The sequence below is a fragment of the Stenella coeruleoalba genome, assembly GCF_951394435.1.
Source record: "Stenella coeruleoalba genome assembly, chromosome: 2".
Classification (NCBI taxonomy): domain Eukaryota; kingdom Metazoa; phylum Chordata; class Mammalia; order Artiodactyla; family Delphinidae; genus Stenella; species Stenella coeruleoalba.
In genome coordinates this window covers 179,262,491-179,278,722 of record NC_137147.1, presented here as the reverse complement: position 1 = coordinate 179,278,722, position 16,232 = coordinate 179,262,491, and the positions used below count along the sequence as shown (strand labels likewise).

Sequence of the window (16,232 nt, the reverse complement as noted above, 5' to 3'; positions counted from 1 at the left end):
TTCAGTGGGGGATGTTTCAGTACTACCTGTTATTTAAAACAGCAATTTCATATTGTATGATGCTGGCTTTGTGGAACCACTGATGCCAACTGAATACGCTCCAGCCGCTTCCGAGTGTGGTAAGATGGGTAAGAAGGCTGAGCTGTTGGTACTGGCAGTGCTCAGGCAATCAATCTGGCTAATGTAACAGGCCAGGAAACAGGGCCGTTATAAGCTGCAGCCAGGTGTCAGAAACACCACATCTGATCTGGTTCCCAACGTAAGGCGTTGAATTCAGGGAACCTCATAGTCAGAACTAAAGATATTGGTATCTTTAGCTACTGTCCCCCTTTATAACGCAGCTGTGCTGGCTTCTGTGGAGGCCTTTGATTCCTCTTTGATTCCTCTCCTCTTTAAGTCTTTGATTCCTCTTTAAGTCCACTGTGGACACAAGGACCTCAGCAAGCCCCAATACGGCCTGTGTGAGTAGCCACACATCTGACTGTCCAAGGCAAACAGCAACTGCTGAGACAGGCCACCTCCAGATGTACATAAGAGATGTACACAACATATAAAAGGAAGAAAACAGAAGTTTCAGCATGCCCCATCAATAAAAATTTAGCTTGAACACAGATGTCCACAGTAGGCAGACAAGCTACATGCTTCCTCCTCAAATGATATTATGTGAACATGCCACAATATCTTTACTTAAATTCATCACAAACTTTTTTTTTTTTGGCCACGCTGTGTAGCAGGCGGGATCTTAGTTTCCCAAGCAAGGATCAGGGATTGAACCCGAGTCCCCCGTAGTAGAAGCGTGGAGTCTTAACCACTGGACCGCCGGGGAAGTGCCTGTCACAAACTTTAAACTGAAATAACATAACTAACCAACATCCCTCAGGCTTCTGAGCCGCTAACCAGCCATCAGGCTGTAGGCACTCACATGCACTCTGGGCCTCCGTAACGTAAGACTGTGAGTGTGAGAGTCCCTATGGTTCTGGCCTGCTTTATCAATCAGTGAGACTCCGTTTTACCTGACTGTTAAGATACCCATTTCTCTTGACTACATATATAAATCTCTCAAAATGCCCAGGAGGCGGCCCTGAAAGCCATGCGGAACCTGCGCTAGTCATGACCCTGACCGGACGGCTGTTTTGACTTCTACCTCCGCAAGGGCTCTGTTGATAAGAGCTTCCACGACGTTGTCACTCTGGTATCAGCAGGTTCCATGAACGTCACAAGGTTCACGACAATTTACAAGTTTCAGTGCTACCTGCAGTGCGAGCCACAAGGATTAGAACTACCTGGAAGATCTGGCTGTCGGTTAAAATCTTTACCGAAGACTGCTCTTCTGAAAACGTGGAGAGAGTAAGTGAAACAGAGGGAGGGGCAGGCTGATGAGAAAAAGTAAGAAACCAAACTTCTTTAAATTCGTATTGTAGTGATTTGTTAAACAGTTACCTTGTCCTGGAAGTGCTCTGTTTATGAGGACCATGGAAGTGCTTTTTTCTTTCCTGTGGGAGAAGGGAAGCAATGAGGGAAATGAAAGAGTTCATTTGAGTGCCATATTCACATAAGGCTAATTTGTAGAAGCTCAAAGCAGCTGAACACATTTACGGCCAGCACTGCCCCACAAAACTTCACTTGAGAAGGCTAATTGAGATTCTTCAGGAGAACTCCCGGCCTTCAGCAGTTAGGGAACGTTTCATTAGCATTCTGAGCCTCCCCCTTTTCTAGAAGGCTAAGTCTGACTCTCCTGGCCTGGGTTCACGGCTTGTGAATTTCCAGCAGAGTCTAATCACTATCATTGTAGGGCTGCTGATGCGGTTTTGCAGCCCCTTTGCCTTTTTTTTTTTTCTTTTGGTTTCAAACTAAAGTTGCATTCAACACGACTGTATTAGTTATACAGGAATACTGTTTAAAAAAAAAAAAAAAACAGAAATGATGCCCCACCTCCAGGACTGTAACATACAGGCTGAACTCGCTAATTAAGACACCTCTGTCTCAAACTAGAGGCGTGCTTTCTATAAAAGAGAATCGTTAGAGCTGATGGCTGGAGTTCAGAGACCAGTAAACTCAATAAAATCTTATATTCTACCATTTTCAACTCTATATAGATGCAGTATTTGAACAGTTGACTTTTAAAGATCAGTGAGAGGATGACACCCATTTGACTATTCTTATTTTTTACTAAAATGACATGTTGTAGGTTCCTCTGTATATTTTTTTAAATGCTTGAAGATGTTGGAGAAATCAGTGTCATGGGAAACTGCATGTTTACTTTAAACATTTAATTAGAAGCCTCTCCCACGAACTAGGAAAAATTTCCTCTCACTGCTATCTTAACATCTATTATTACAGGCTTACAAAGAACCATAGGCTAAAACTAAAATAGTACAAAGGTCTCCAGGTATCTGCCATGATTATTATTGATGAGTTTTCATTTGTATGTAAGCAATGACACATACACACACACATTTACATACACATATATGTGCATACGTGTATATAACCAACTGCCTAGGCCCAAAGTTTGGCTGAATTATTCCATCTGTACTTTTCACATAAGAAAAACAAAAATCTATACATTTGCCTCTATCTAAAAGGTAACATCGTCTTCCAAGAAATATTTCATAATTTTTCTAGAGTAAAAGGTAAAATTTCTTACTGCTGTAACATTTAAATAAGTATTTTCCTTCTATTGGATTATAACAACATACTTGAATATACTTTTTCCTTTCAATTTCCAACTACTTTTTTTAATGACATTCTGAAGGAACGCCTATTAGTAAATGAAATTCCACTGACAATTTATTTCAGCCTTTAATATATTTTCTACTAAAAATCAAGCTGTCAAGACAGAAAAATATTACTGGTTTTGTTATGACAAGAAAACAAGTGAGAATTTTTAATTCACAAAGGATGAAAACACAAGACATTGATCTCATTATACATACAATATTACAATAAGCTGATTAGCTGTGGACTATTAAAACATTCAAGACTTCACATACACACAGGTGTACTTGGAAACAAGAAACACAGGACAATTTTAATCTTTGATATGTCATAACTACCAAGAGAAAGAACATCACTGATTTGAGTCTAATTGTTTTCCTGGCATTACAATCACTATATAGGCCAGGCCTAAAGCATACTGTATATTGTTAAGGACATCTTTAGGCAAATATAAACATTCTCATTTGGGAGCTTTTCCTCCCTACCCAAAAAACAATACTTTCCCATTGCTGTCAAGTAGCTTGGTTTGTTATCAATTTAACAAGATCACAACAACAAACAACATTTTCACCACAAAACTCAGGTGAGAGGTTTTTACGCAGGTCATACAAAAAATATTTGTCCCCAAGAAAAGTAATCTGTAAATTATAGATGCAACCCTAAGAAAAAGAATCTTGGTTACAAATCATTCACTTTCAAATACTGATGAAGAAATAAAGAGTGGAGGGATGGGAGGGGGTGGGAGGGGATGGAAGGGGTGGGAGGGGGTGGGAGGGGATGGGAGGGGTGGGAGGGGGTGGGAGGGGGTGGGAGGGGGTGGGAGGGGATGGAAGCGGGTGGGAGGGGTGGGTGGCAGAGGCACTGGCATGGCAGGGAGCACAAAAGGTGTGAAACGAGGAAAACATTTGCCACAGGAAGTACTGGATTCAGTTGATTTTTTAAAAATGAGGTATTATAAGAGTGTGCCAGTAAATGCAAAAACAAAACAAAATTATAAACCAAAATGCACATTTCCAATGGAAAAACCTCTAAACCTCTTATAGTTTTCTTTATTCGGATTAGACATTTCATATACAGCAGTTAATCTAGAAAAATACATTTTAAAAAATCTTCAGCAGACCATGCTCTCTGTAACAAAACCTTCCAAACCCTGTTTTATTATACAAACCAATCTACAATAGTAATGCAAAAAGAAATTCTCAAATTTAGCAATGTCATTTTCGATCTGACTTCCCTCTAATTTACATATGGGTTTCCACTATTCGTACTGCAGTTAGAATTCTGTAATAAATTTTTTCTAATGTATTCTGTACATATTAAATAATCTAAAAGGTTCCTCTTGTAGTGCATTTACCATTTAGCAAGTCTATTCAGCATTGTTCCAGTACCATTTGCATTACAGTGATTTGCCTGTAAATGTAATTAAAATCTAAAAGTGCACACAGTTAACTTTCTCAAATAACGGCCTATTTCTGGAGGAACCCTAATATTCACGGAGAATTACCAATATCGTGATTAGAAATGAGAGGTTAGAATGTACTCTGAGACTATATAACACAATTATATACATAAGCTAAAGGACAGTGAGTCTTTAGCCTGTATTTACATCAAACAACATTGGTTTCCACAGGATCATACCAAGAACTCAGTATGGCACTAGGTAGATTAGGATTGTTAGCTACAAGTCAGTGTAGCACAGACAGCCCCAAAATACCCTGAACTGGCTTATGCTAAATTAAACTCCAGTATATCACAGTGTTTTAAGTACTGTTAGTATGCTGCTGTGCTACTCCGTGAAGACAGCAAGGCTTCATCGAGGGATCGCATCTGGGTTATAATGGGTCCTAGCAATCAGACTGCCACTGCATGCAGAAACCCCGAAAAAAAACAACACAGGTTTCAAAACAGATATACTTCATTTCGTTTAAAATGCCCAGGAGCGTTTTCAAAATAGGTGATGGTAAGTATTGTTCTACCGAGTGATGAACCTATTGAATCATGAGAAGAAATTCTACGTCATCCAGTTTGAGGAGAAAAAATGTAGTATTCTTACCAAATTATCCAGTGTATATGACTGGTTAGAATCGCAAGTTTTGATTTTTACTGGAATTCAGAGTATGAAATGCAAACATTCAGGATAAAATTAATTCAAACGTACACACAGTTCTATCAACTTGCAACAGAGCAGCAAATATGAGGGCCTATCACACATCTGGACTCTCCCATTCCCTTCCGGTCCCTCAGAAAAGTGCAAAATCAAAGAGTCACTGCTTGGTCCAAACATAAAATACATCAGGTGTAAGGACTTGGAATCTGACGAAATCCGGCTTCTATTCCACAGGTTCTCTTCAGTAAGAGTCAACGTCCGAAGATGGAATTTACCTCGAGAAGAATTAACTCTACAATCTGATTCTGGTAGACGGTATGAACTGCTATGTTGCCAGTCTCCTTCTCTGGCTTTAACAGAGTAGGACCGAACACAATTGCTATACTCTGATACGTCATTCTGTTTTTCTCTCCGTTTTCTATCACTCTAAGAGGAAAAACAAAAATTTTAGTTAAAAGAGAAAATTTTTAAATAGGGGAAATTCTTCAGAAAATATTATAAACAGCTTGCATTTAGAAAAGAGAAATAATGCTCATTTTCCTAAGGTACATATAAACTATTTAACCAAATAGAATTCAGTCTGAATAGCACGTAAATCTTTCTTTTGCATAAACACAGCTGAAAGGTATACATATTCTCACAAACTTTAAATGTGTGATATTTCAGCTTAGTTTTAAAAATAAGACATAGACTTGAATACCTATTACAATTCAGGTAACAATGATTCCTCTGCTAGGGTGACGGGGAAAATATCATTAGGGCACAGAGATTAAACTTTGAATTTTACTCATTTTATGCTATTTTTTTAAAAAATCTCTCATACTGTGATCACTTATTTTAGTAATCTCGTGTTCTTTCTATCAGAAGTTTCAGAGTGACTATGTAGTAACTCAGACCTAATTACCTTGACTTCAAGGTAACTGAATATTCCTCACTTAACCAATCTCATCTTCATCATAATTAACTTTTAGCCACAATTTCTGAACACTTACTACGTGCTAGGCATTATATAAATGCTTCACATATGAAATCTACTTCAGTGTATTCTTCATACCAAACCGTTTTACCTACGAGGAACTGGGGCTCAGAGAAGTCATCTTTCTCATGTTACAAACAGGCGAGCAGCACAGCGGGGCTCTGAACCTAGGTCTGCGTGGCCCTGGCCCCGGGGGTCCTACACCACATCTCATACCCGTGCACTTCTCCGACCTTCTTTTTCCCCCTAATTATTCCTTCTCTTTTGTGGTGAGACTCTTACCTTTTGAGATGTCTAAACAGAGTCTGCATTGTGTCCTGATTAGGCTTTGGCAACTGTTTGATTAGATCCTTCACAGCAGAGACACGCTGTCTTGGTTCTTGTTCTGAAAAAAGACAATGACTGGAGATTTTGCATGAAACTGAAAGCAGTGACATTATTTTGGAACCTGGTATTTGGTAATACACAGTGACACCTGGTGGTTACACTTAAAATTTCTGGAGTAAAACAATCCTTTGAAAAAACTTGTTTAAAATACCAAGCAGTGTTGTAGCAGCTACAGAGGGTTTTCACCATCTAGGGAAAAAACTGAGTGGAGTTAATTACATACTTACTAATTGCATTAACAAAATCATTAAAATGATTAAATGTAAAGAGAGGTTCTGGTAATTCTCGAAAAAACATTTTCAGTGCTCCAGTGATGACATGAATATCTTCCCATTTACTATCCTTCAAGTCCAATTTCTCATCTGGAAAACAGTAGGAACGGGAAAGTTTCTGAAATTATTTTAAACCAATTCTAACAGTCGTGAGTTAGTTATTCTGTATATAACAATACATGATCTTACCATGATTGACTGTAAACCTCAGCTTCTGGATCACTGCAAGGTTGCCACTAACTCTATAAATCCCATCCACATCCAACCCTAAGAGACAAATAACAATAATTTTATGTTTAAAGTTCTTGTTGGCTTCTTCTAAAGATGCTTTCATGTTTTAGAATTCTTATTTATTAACATTAGCCTAAAATAAAATTACTCTTTTCCTCTAAATGGCTTTTTATAGATGCTTGGCAGTGAGAGGGGGGTGGAGATTCGCTCTGCATCGTCTGGTAAACAGCAACAAATCTACTTTATCATGCAGACCGTGGATCACCATCTCAAGGAAATCATCTCAAACTTGAAATACTAGCAATTTAAGATAAACTTCGGCAAACACCTGAAGATAATTCAAAAAGTAAAGGAAGCCAGTAGATAAAATCAGCCCACCCGTTTCTCGGCACGTCATTTGAGAGTGTAAATGTACATATTAAGGTGCTCTCTGAATCAAAGTGCTTGTCATTTTAAGTGCTTGTAATAAATAAACTTACTACAAGCCAGCAACTAAAATAATGGTTCTATAACAACTGATAATTTGATGCAGTTATTAATTTCTTTTACATATGAAACAGAATCATTTGAAATTCACACAACGAAGCCCCAAAATTCATATATTCATTAAATGATGATGATGCACACACTTAACACTATCTAATGTGCTACTCATTTACGTTCCAGTAAAGCCAAGGAGCATGGCGTCTCTACTGTCAGGCTAGCAGAAATCTCTGTGACTAGCAGAAATTACATTTTATGCAAATATTTTAATTACACAAGATATTTTTGATGATATACTGATATAAGTTAATGGGACTGCAGTCAAGATACTGTTATTTTAAAAGCCAGTATAAATATTATAAACATGTTAAAATTAACCAAAACAGAAATTAGTTTAAGTCTTCAGAAGTACAGGAAATGACATAAAGAGGATTTGTCTATTTGCACACTTTAGAGTTGATTTAGCAGTTTGGGAATGTCATCTCATTTTTATTATAAACAGAAGAAACTTCCCCTTAGTAAGTAAACACTATCTCCTCCTGTCTCTTACACTGCTGGATCATTTCTTAATAAACACAGTTTCACAATCACCACGTCCATTTTAAGCAAATGCCAACGACTCCCAATGGCTTCAAGGAATACCATACGCTGAATCAACCCTAAGTACTGAACATGCAATAGATGACTGCAAAGGCCTTAATTTGAAACAATGAAAAAAAAATAGTTTTTTGCAAAAAAGATGCTTTTCTTGACAACTTATGACTATAAAGAACTTTTGGTTGCAACACTCAAAATCATAAAAATCCTAGAGATTTTGATGGCAAAACAATGGGTGGTGTGCTTAACTTTAAAAAAAATTCATTTTCTTACCATATTGCTCAACATGTTCAATGCACAATTTCACAAATTTTGGCACGGTGCCATTCTCTCTCTGACACAGATTAGCAAGATTGGCTCCAAATACCTGATCTGAAAGAGATTTCAAGAAATGAGTCACCTTGCTAAACTTTAGTTCACAAAATGGCTAAATGATTCACAGTGCAACAGAAGATACCCCTGCATGCAGACACTTTCACCACAACGCACGCCTGTCTGATCCATACTCGCCTACCTCTTCCGACTCCAAGCTCCAAGAACACCCTCCTTCATTCCTGCCTGGCTCCCTTCTTACCTTCCCCTCCTGTGCGGAGATCAACCTTCCCCCAAACGGAGCTCCTTCTCACCACTCCTGGTCTCAGCTAAAATGCCACCTCCTTTTAAGAACCCTCTGACCATCCTAAGGCAGCCCAATTCCAGTCACTCGCTGTTTTATCACTATGTCAGATTCTTCAGGTAAGTCACCATTATTCTAAATTACCTTGTCTGTCTCTCATCTTTATAGAAGTTTCATGCGGGCAGGGACCCTCTCATTCTTGAATGCCAATAGTTATTCCCAGCACTGAGGCTCAAGTCCACCACTTAGCAAATACTCAAGTATTTTTAAACTATTAAAACATGCCCATCTGGGCTTCCCTGGTGGCACAGTGGTTGGGAGTCTGCCTGCCGATGCAGGGGACACGGGTTCGTGCCCCGGTCCGAGAGGATCCCACATGCCGCGGAGCGGCTGGGCCCGTGAGCCATGGCCGCTGAGCCTGCGCGTCCGGAGCCTGTGCTCCGCAACGTGAGAGGCCACAGCAGTGAGAGGTCCGCGTACCGCAAAAAAAAAAAAAAAAAAAAAAAAAACACATGCCCATCAGATTGGGACTGACACATATACACGAATATGTATAAAATGGATAACTAATAAAAACCTGCTGTATAAAAAAACAAAATAAAATTCAAAAAAACAAAAAACCACATGCCCATCGTGTGCCAACGTCTGATTTCACAAAATATATCAAAGTCCGTTCTAGTAATCTTTCAACCCAACAGTTTTGAATTTCCACATTAGTGCTAAATATTCAGGAAAACAAATAAAATACAGTATTTGAAGTGGATGAACAACACCAGAAAGTGGCAAGTTTGTATTTCTCATTGAAAAGGTCTGACGAAGAATGAGCAGCAGTTTCTATCCATTTATTTGTGAGGCTTTTTTGAAGGTTCTAAGCTCAACATGCTAACTTCACGTGCATTATCTGGGGGTGCCTGCTTACCCTTAACTCTTTAAGGCTGCTAATCTGAATCACTTAATTAGCTGAACTCTTCCTAGAAGTTTTAAATAGCTTTTTAATGAAACTCATTTGTGTATTTTAATCTAGATGCTTTGCATAACAGATGTTTCTGCAATGGTCTTTGTTAGAAACTTCATAATCAAAGACAGCTCTAATATATACGGTATAAATTATGTTACCTTTTCCTATAGTTTTATTATGAACAAAGGTGTCTGTTTTGAGTCATGTGTTAGAAAATTTTATCTTTGGAATTAAACATGCTTGTAAAAACTAAAGGTATATATATACAAGTATATGTGATTTTAAAGAATACTTTCCTATTAAGAAAATATTGTTAGTACATTATGGTTCTTATACATGAAAATAAAATGTAAAAATTAGTTAGAAAAAACCACTTTATCCTAATTTTAAAATTACCTTAAATGAGAACTGGAGGCAAACAATCAAGAATAAAATTGTACATTATCTTTTCTTTCTACAGCTAGTGATTACTTGAAATTTCTTCTGATCTGTGCATCTCAAAACTAAAAATCTGTCATTCTGAAAATCTGCCACGCCACCCCATCACATCCAGGTAGCTCCTCTGGTACAGGGTTTCTAAAAAGCTAATTTGGTATTTATGTCTCTTTGATGCTTTAGTTAAAATAAACTCTTCATGCGCATTAAAAAATCAATTTTAATTACTCAAATGTATTTTAATCACTGAACCTGATAACTTTATGAATAAAGAATGAGACATTTTTACTGTTTGGAAAATTTTCAGCTTTTAATGTAAAATGTCTTATTTCCGATTTAGGCCAAAGTTCATTATTACAAACATCACTTCTACCTACCTTTAATATAACCTTTTTCACGAACAGCTTGCAAAGTGGGGCGTCGCGTAAGAAATTTCTTTAAGTTTTTCTTGGTTTTTTTCTGTTCTGAAGAATCTATGCTAGATACTTTCGTGGCTTAAGACAGATAGATATTAAGCATTTTATAAAATAAAGGCTTTTTTGATGAAAATTTTCCCACCTAGTACTCAAAACATATTAATCTCATATATAAAAAATCACAGTATATAAATTCAGTTTTTCTAACTTTAATACGGTTTAAGAGTAACACATGAAGAATCAAAAACTGACACAATTTCAAAGTGACAAACCAAATGAAACATTTCATTTTTATCACTAAACACTGACTGCAAACTGTGCCTTCTTTAGTATATGTGCCAAGACATTTGTAAGTCATTCTAATTTATATTCATTATTTCACAAATGATATAGTCTTGGACGCTCCATCAGGTTTAGACGGTAAAATGACCAGCAGAAAATAAAGTAACCAACCCATAAAACATAAACAAAATCCCTACCCTTCCCCATACTCACTGAACCAGGAGTCAGGGGATACATATGTATAAACAGCCATCACAACTATTTGTACTTCAAGCTAAGACTCATCATAACTATCTCTACTCCGAGCTAAGGATGGGACCACCTGGATTTCCACATTGCCTGCAGACCTCATTTATCTTTGGGTTACAATAATAAAAATTCAGAAAGTAAATTTCTTGGAAATAACCATATTTGAAGAAAGTTGAGAGCACAAACAATATATTAGTAAAGAATTAAAACAATAGAAGTTTCATGGTTTACACTATTATACAGAGACAGTGTCAGTACTAGGCCTAAACTTCATAAGAATGTGGGAGAAAAAAAGGAGAACTGATTTTCTAACCATTCAGTTAATGTGAAGACCAAAAATTTCTCAGTTAAATGTGGATTTGTTAAAATAGATTTAAGCAGGTTCAAGTCACGGGTAATGGCCTATTTAAAGCACATAATTCACAAGAGGCCTGTGTTAGAAAATGCAATCCTTGGGACTTCCCTGGCAGTCCCGTGGTTAGGACTCCCGTGCTTCCACTGCAGGGGGCACGGGTTCCATCTAAGATGCCTCATGCGGCATGGAGTGGCCAAAAAAAAGGAAAGAAAAGAAAATGCAATCCTTACAACTGCTGGCGTTTCTCTGGTCCTGTAACATAATATGTGGTCTGGAGATTAAATGCACAGACATAGCCCAGTCTAGAGGCGGCTGCCTGGCATCCAATAGGGAACTATGGTACATATCCCGTGACTTCTGACTTCTTAATGTCTAAGGGTCTATCTAGAATCTTAAACAGTAATTATATATTTTCCAATCAATAAAGTTCAGCTTCCTAGAGGCCTCAACACAAGCGCATTCTGTTGTGCGCATTTTTTTCTCTTGGAAGGGTATCATAACATCTTAATGTGATTCCATCGGGGTGCATACGATTAGGCTGTAAAGTGATGATGAGTTGGGCTTCCCTGGTGGCGCAGTGGTTGGGAGTCCGTCTGCCGATGCAGGGGACGCGGGTTCGTGCCCCGGTCCGGGAAGATCCCACATGCCACGGAGCGGCTGGGCCCGTGAGCCATGGCCGCTGAGCCTGCGCGTCCGGAGCCTGTGCTCCGCAACGGGAGAGGCCACAACAGTGAGAGGCCCAAGTACCGCAAAAAAAAAAAAAAAAAAAAAAGATTATGAGTTAACGAGGAGAGAGAACACTGAACCACTGAGACCGCAACTCCTGAATCTTAGAAGTCTTGCAACACTGGAGAGTCCACTCAGCTTTCATATATTTACTCTAAACCTTTGCTAAGAGAATAAGCTCACTCAAACCACTAGCAACACCGGGAAAGAAAACTTACAACGCGATTTCTTCAGATCCTTATGGTCCTTTTCTTTATCGTGCTTTTCTATTCCTGGTGAATCTGGTACGTCCTCCTCAATCGCTTCATCGGGTTCTACTGTCTGTTGGTTAGAGATTTTCCAAACACATATTACTTTTGCTATTACTTTAGATGTAATTCTCAGAATGATCAGTAGTCGACTCTTCCAAATGATTTTAGGGAACCAATTAGTATATACGATATATGATTTAGATATTTGATAAATCTTTAAAAATACTCTTCCCCCTACCCCCAATGATGGCATTAACTGAATTTCGATAAAGAAAAAATTACTGATAATTCACAAGGATAATGCGCTTGTACTGATGGTGATGCTATCTTGCCACATTTTGATCAAGCGACAAGTAATAACAGTTAAAAGGTTGGGCTATATAATCTGTGGTGATAGAACAGGATGATGGTACATTGTTGATGATAGGACAGATAAAGCTAACTAGCAATGGTACCTTAACTGCTTCACACCAACAATCTTTTAAAATTGCACTTTGTGTCAACAGTTAATTGACATCACTCATTACTCACAGACCTACGGATATCAGGAATTGAAAGAAATCCTAGAACTCATTTACAGCCTAACTACGGTCACTTTTACAAGTTAAAAAGCAGACTGAATTCTCAAAGCTAAAAGCACTGCTCTGCCTTTTACTCTGAGGTCCTCTCTCCACCCAGAGTTTATTTTTGTGCACAGTGTAAGGAAAGGCTCCATCTTCTCAGACATCCAGCTGACCCAGCACGTGCTCTACCTGGCACAGAGTGTCCAAAGGTACGTGGGTCTGTCTCCAGGCTCCTTATTCTGTTCCACAGGTCTGTATATCTATCCCATTATGGATACACAGCTTTATAAGGTCCTGACATATGCTACAACAAGTCTTCTTCAAAGGTGTCTTGCATATTCTTAGCCCTTTGCATTTCTATATGAATTTTAGAATAAGTTTGTCAAGTTCCCCCAGAAAACCTACTGGGATTTTGAATGAGATTCAAAAATCTCAAACCTACAAATTTATAAGCCATTTGGAAGAATATTATATCTTTACATAATTGAATTTTTTAATCCATGGACATACTTCTCATTTAAGTTTCTGTCAATGTCTCTTAATAAAGTTTTGTAATCTTGCCCATCTCTTTGCCCTCAGTATCTTTTGCCACTTCGTAAATAGTACACATTTAAAATTTTTAGAGTCAATTATATGTTCCTCTCTTTTCAGTTGGCTTATTCCCTGAACCCTTAGGCCTTAATTTAAAAAGCCACTTTCTCTGCAAGGCCTCCCTTGATCCCCACACTAGATTAGCCCCTACTTAATCAGGGTTTTTATAGTTCATTATATGAACTGTTCAGTTGTCTGTCCTCAGTAACCTTCTGTCTTTGATTGTAAGCTCCATGCATTAGGTGAGCATCCGGCTGCACGCTGCTATACCCCAGTGCGTAAGGCACTCACATGTGTGTGAGATGGACGCGGCCACCCTTGCTTTCAAGGGGTAGCGAGCACATTACGGTGACTAGACCTGCAAGTCCGTACTGGGTAGAGGAGAAGGTACATTTGAAAAGACTGGGCTCAGGTTGCTGAATTCTAATAGGAGTCACGTAAGGTTTCTGTGCAGGGGAGGATTATAAAAGTGACATCAGGAAGTTTCATACAGTAGTGGCATTAACAGTGCATTGGTGGGGGATGAGATGAAATAAGGAAAACTCTTTAGGAGGTTACTCTTAATATCAACATTTAAAGGCCTGCCCATGGTTTCAGGAATAAATGGAAAGAAAGGGACAAGGTTCAGAAACATCACACAGTATTACAAACTGCAAAGGAAGAATTCACATCTAGATTGGTAAATAATTTGCTAGAAGAGGTAAAAGTTGGAGGCGGAAGAGTTAAAGAATACTCAGATTCCAAATCTGGGTGATTTGAACTGGGTGAATCATAAAATTTTGGAGCTTAAAAGGATACTTGGAGACAATCCAGTGCAATCTCTCTATTTTTTTTAAGTAGAAAAACTGAGACTCACAGAAGGAGAACACCTTGATACAATCACAAACCTTATTAATAATGAAGCGTCACCTATAAAGTCTCTGAAAGACATCTCCATCTCCACTAAAGCCAGTGATTCCCAAACTTTGTTTGTCTCCATTTAGTTTAAAACCTGTATTACATACTCCCGTAAGTATTCACTTTCATTTCACTTCTGTCACTGATACATGATCCTTAATCAGGAACCATGTCCCCATATGGTGAGGGGGTAACAGTACAGTCTAAGAAAGTACAGCTTCTAGTTGGTTATCACTGCTCTTACAAACACAGCTTCAGAATATAAATGCGAGGTTCTTTTTGGTTGTAATACACATGAGAAGAAATTTTCCAGGAACATGAGGGTACTCTGAGTAGAAAGGTCACTAGGAAAGAAAAAGTACAAATGACAAGACGACAGCTTCATGCATCTCACCATTTTGCTCAGGATCTGTTTCCACCAAATAGGATGATTTCCAAAGCATTCACTCCATGAATAAATACTACATACTAGGCACAGTTAGACCGTCCCTACCTCCTGAGCTATTTTCTTTTTGAACCAATGCCTCATGTGAAAGTTATGTGAAATCTACTGGTGGCAAAATCCTATAAATGACAATGTTAAATGACTCATCAGCCCCTGGGAATTGCTAAACTAATCACTGTCTTTCCTACCTCTTTCAAAATATGTATTTTTTAAAAGTATTTTTTTAAATATAAATTGGAAACTAGATATATAATAACCAGTTAGAAAGCCAAAATACAAAACAAGAGAAGCAGCTCTAAAGTTAAAAAAAACATTTACCCGAGTCAAACACATACCTGATTACTGATAGTGCTACTAAGAACTTTAAACCACTCATTGATAACAGCATCATTATCAGACTGAATCAGCAGTTCGGTCCCTTGACGGGTTTTCAGCTTTAGAAATAAGAAGGAAAAAAAAAAAAAAAGCATGGTTAGTGCTTTCAATGAAGTAAATAAATACATTTAATTCAAAGTCTACAAAACCACCAGAAGATTGGATGCCATGTATCATATTAATGGTGGAAAGGTTACAGTACTCCACAGTGATGGAATTATCTTTTATTTTAGTATAAAAGAATACCAGCTGGATAATTTTATAAAACATGACGTTTTTCTCACAGTAAATTCTCAATGAAAATCTAATAATTTAGGATCCCAAACTCCGTCACACAAACAACATAAAACTTGCTGGAATCTAGAATACTTTATCATTAAAAAATAAGTTCAAGTACCTACGCTGTGCATTTTAAATGAGAATTGAAACATAATTTGTTAAGAAATAAAATCTATAATATTTTAACATAAGTTTGAGAATTTCTCTCTCTGGTTAAAAAAATATATATAGAAAGAGAATATACAAGAGTTAGACTTTCAATATTGACTATTTAATAGGAAATTATACATCACAAGCCTTCTGGACAGAAACATCACTAAATTGTAAAATCATGAACTAACTAAAGTAAGGACACGATATATGATTCTACATGAACGCAATAACCCATTTATGTATGATCTCCTGGGTTCAAAGTTTCTCACACCTGACTGAGGAAGAATTCTGAGGTATTTATAGAAGTCATTCCTTCTATTTTATGTTTGGTAAGTGTCTGATTTTCTTTTTTCCTAGAGGAACATATGGCAATGTTTCCCAAACAACATTCTGAGATATATTCCTCAAACAGCTCCTGAAGTAACGTTTTAAAAGGCATTCCTCAAAAAAATAAAGAACTCATTGTGTGATGTTAGCTTGGGAAGAGCTAGATTGAAAAGAGCTAAACAAGACTCCACCCTTCAAGACTTCTCAGGGTTCTGCTACCCCAGGGCGCACCGTGGCGTCCTAACAGAGGGATAAAATATATACTGTCTCCCAAATTCATTTGACCATGGGACCTTCTTCATTCTGGAATGAAACAAGGCTACCTCAGGTAACAGTGACTTCCTTTCCTGCATTTCTTCTAGAAAGTGGGCCAAGATACTCTGTTAGCGGGTCTCACTTTGTAAAAGTAAGGAAAAGCATGCAGTCTCTTTGCTTGAAAAGAAAGTTTTTTTAATAATCTAGTGGGGGAATAATTTACAGATGAGGGAAGCCCCAGGTACATGAGAACAAGCGCTACATTAAAAGCACAGAGCAGCAGCATCT

General features: G+C 37.9%; 1 protein-coding gene across 8 annotated transcripts in view; it reads right to left on the bottom strand.

The window, feature by feature from the left end:
• Positions 1-702: 702 nt before the first annotated feature.
• ARHGAP12 (Rho GTPase activating protein 12) overlaps positions 703-16,232 on the bottom strand; it is a 111,544-nt gene continuing 96,014 nt past the window's right edge. For 5 of the 8 annotated variants that reach the window (XM_079914603.1, XM_079914604.1, XM_079914601.1 and 2 more), the window contains 8 exons: positions 14,891-14,989; positions 12,027-12,129; positions 10,158-10,274; positions 8,045-8,143; positions 6,650-6,727; positions 6,416-6,550; positions 6,084-6,186; positions 704-5,251 (listed from right to left, as the gene is read on the bottom strand). In XM_079914603.1, coding sequence (XP_079770729.1) covers positions 5,077-5,251; positions 6,084-6,186; positions 6,416-6,550; positions 6,650-6,727; positions 8,045-8,143; positions 10,158-10,274; positions 12,027-12,129; positions 14,891-14,989 — 909 coding nt within the window. In that variant the 3' untranslated portion in view covers positions 704-5,076. Of the gene's footprint in view, positions 5,252-6,083; positions 6,187-6,415; positions 6,551-6,649; positions 6,728-8,044; positions 8,144-10,157; positions 10,275-12,026; positions 12,130-14,890; positions 14,990-16,232 lie in introns of all 8 variants that reach the window. The other 3 variants (XM_079914606.1, XM_079914607.1, XM_079914608.1) reach the window with 2 other exon arrangements.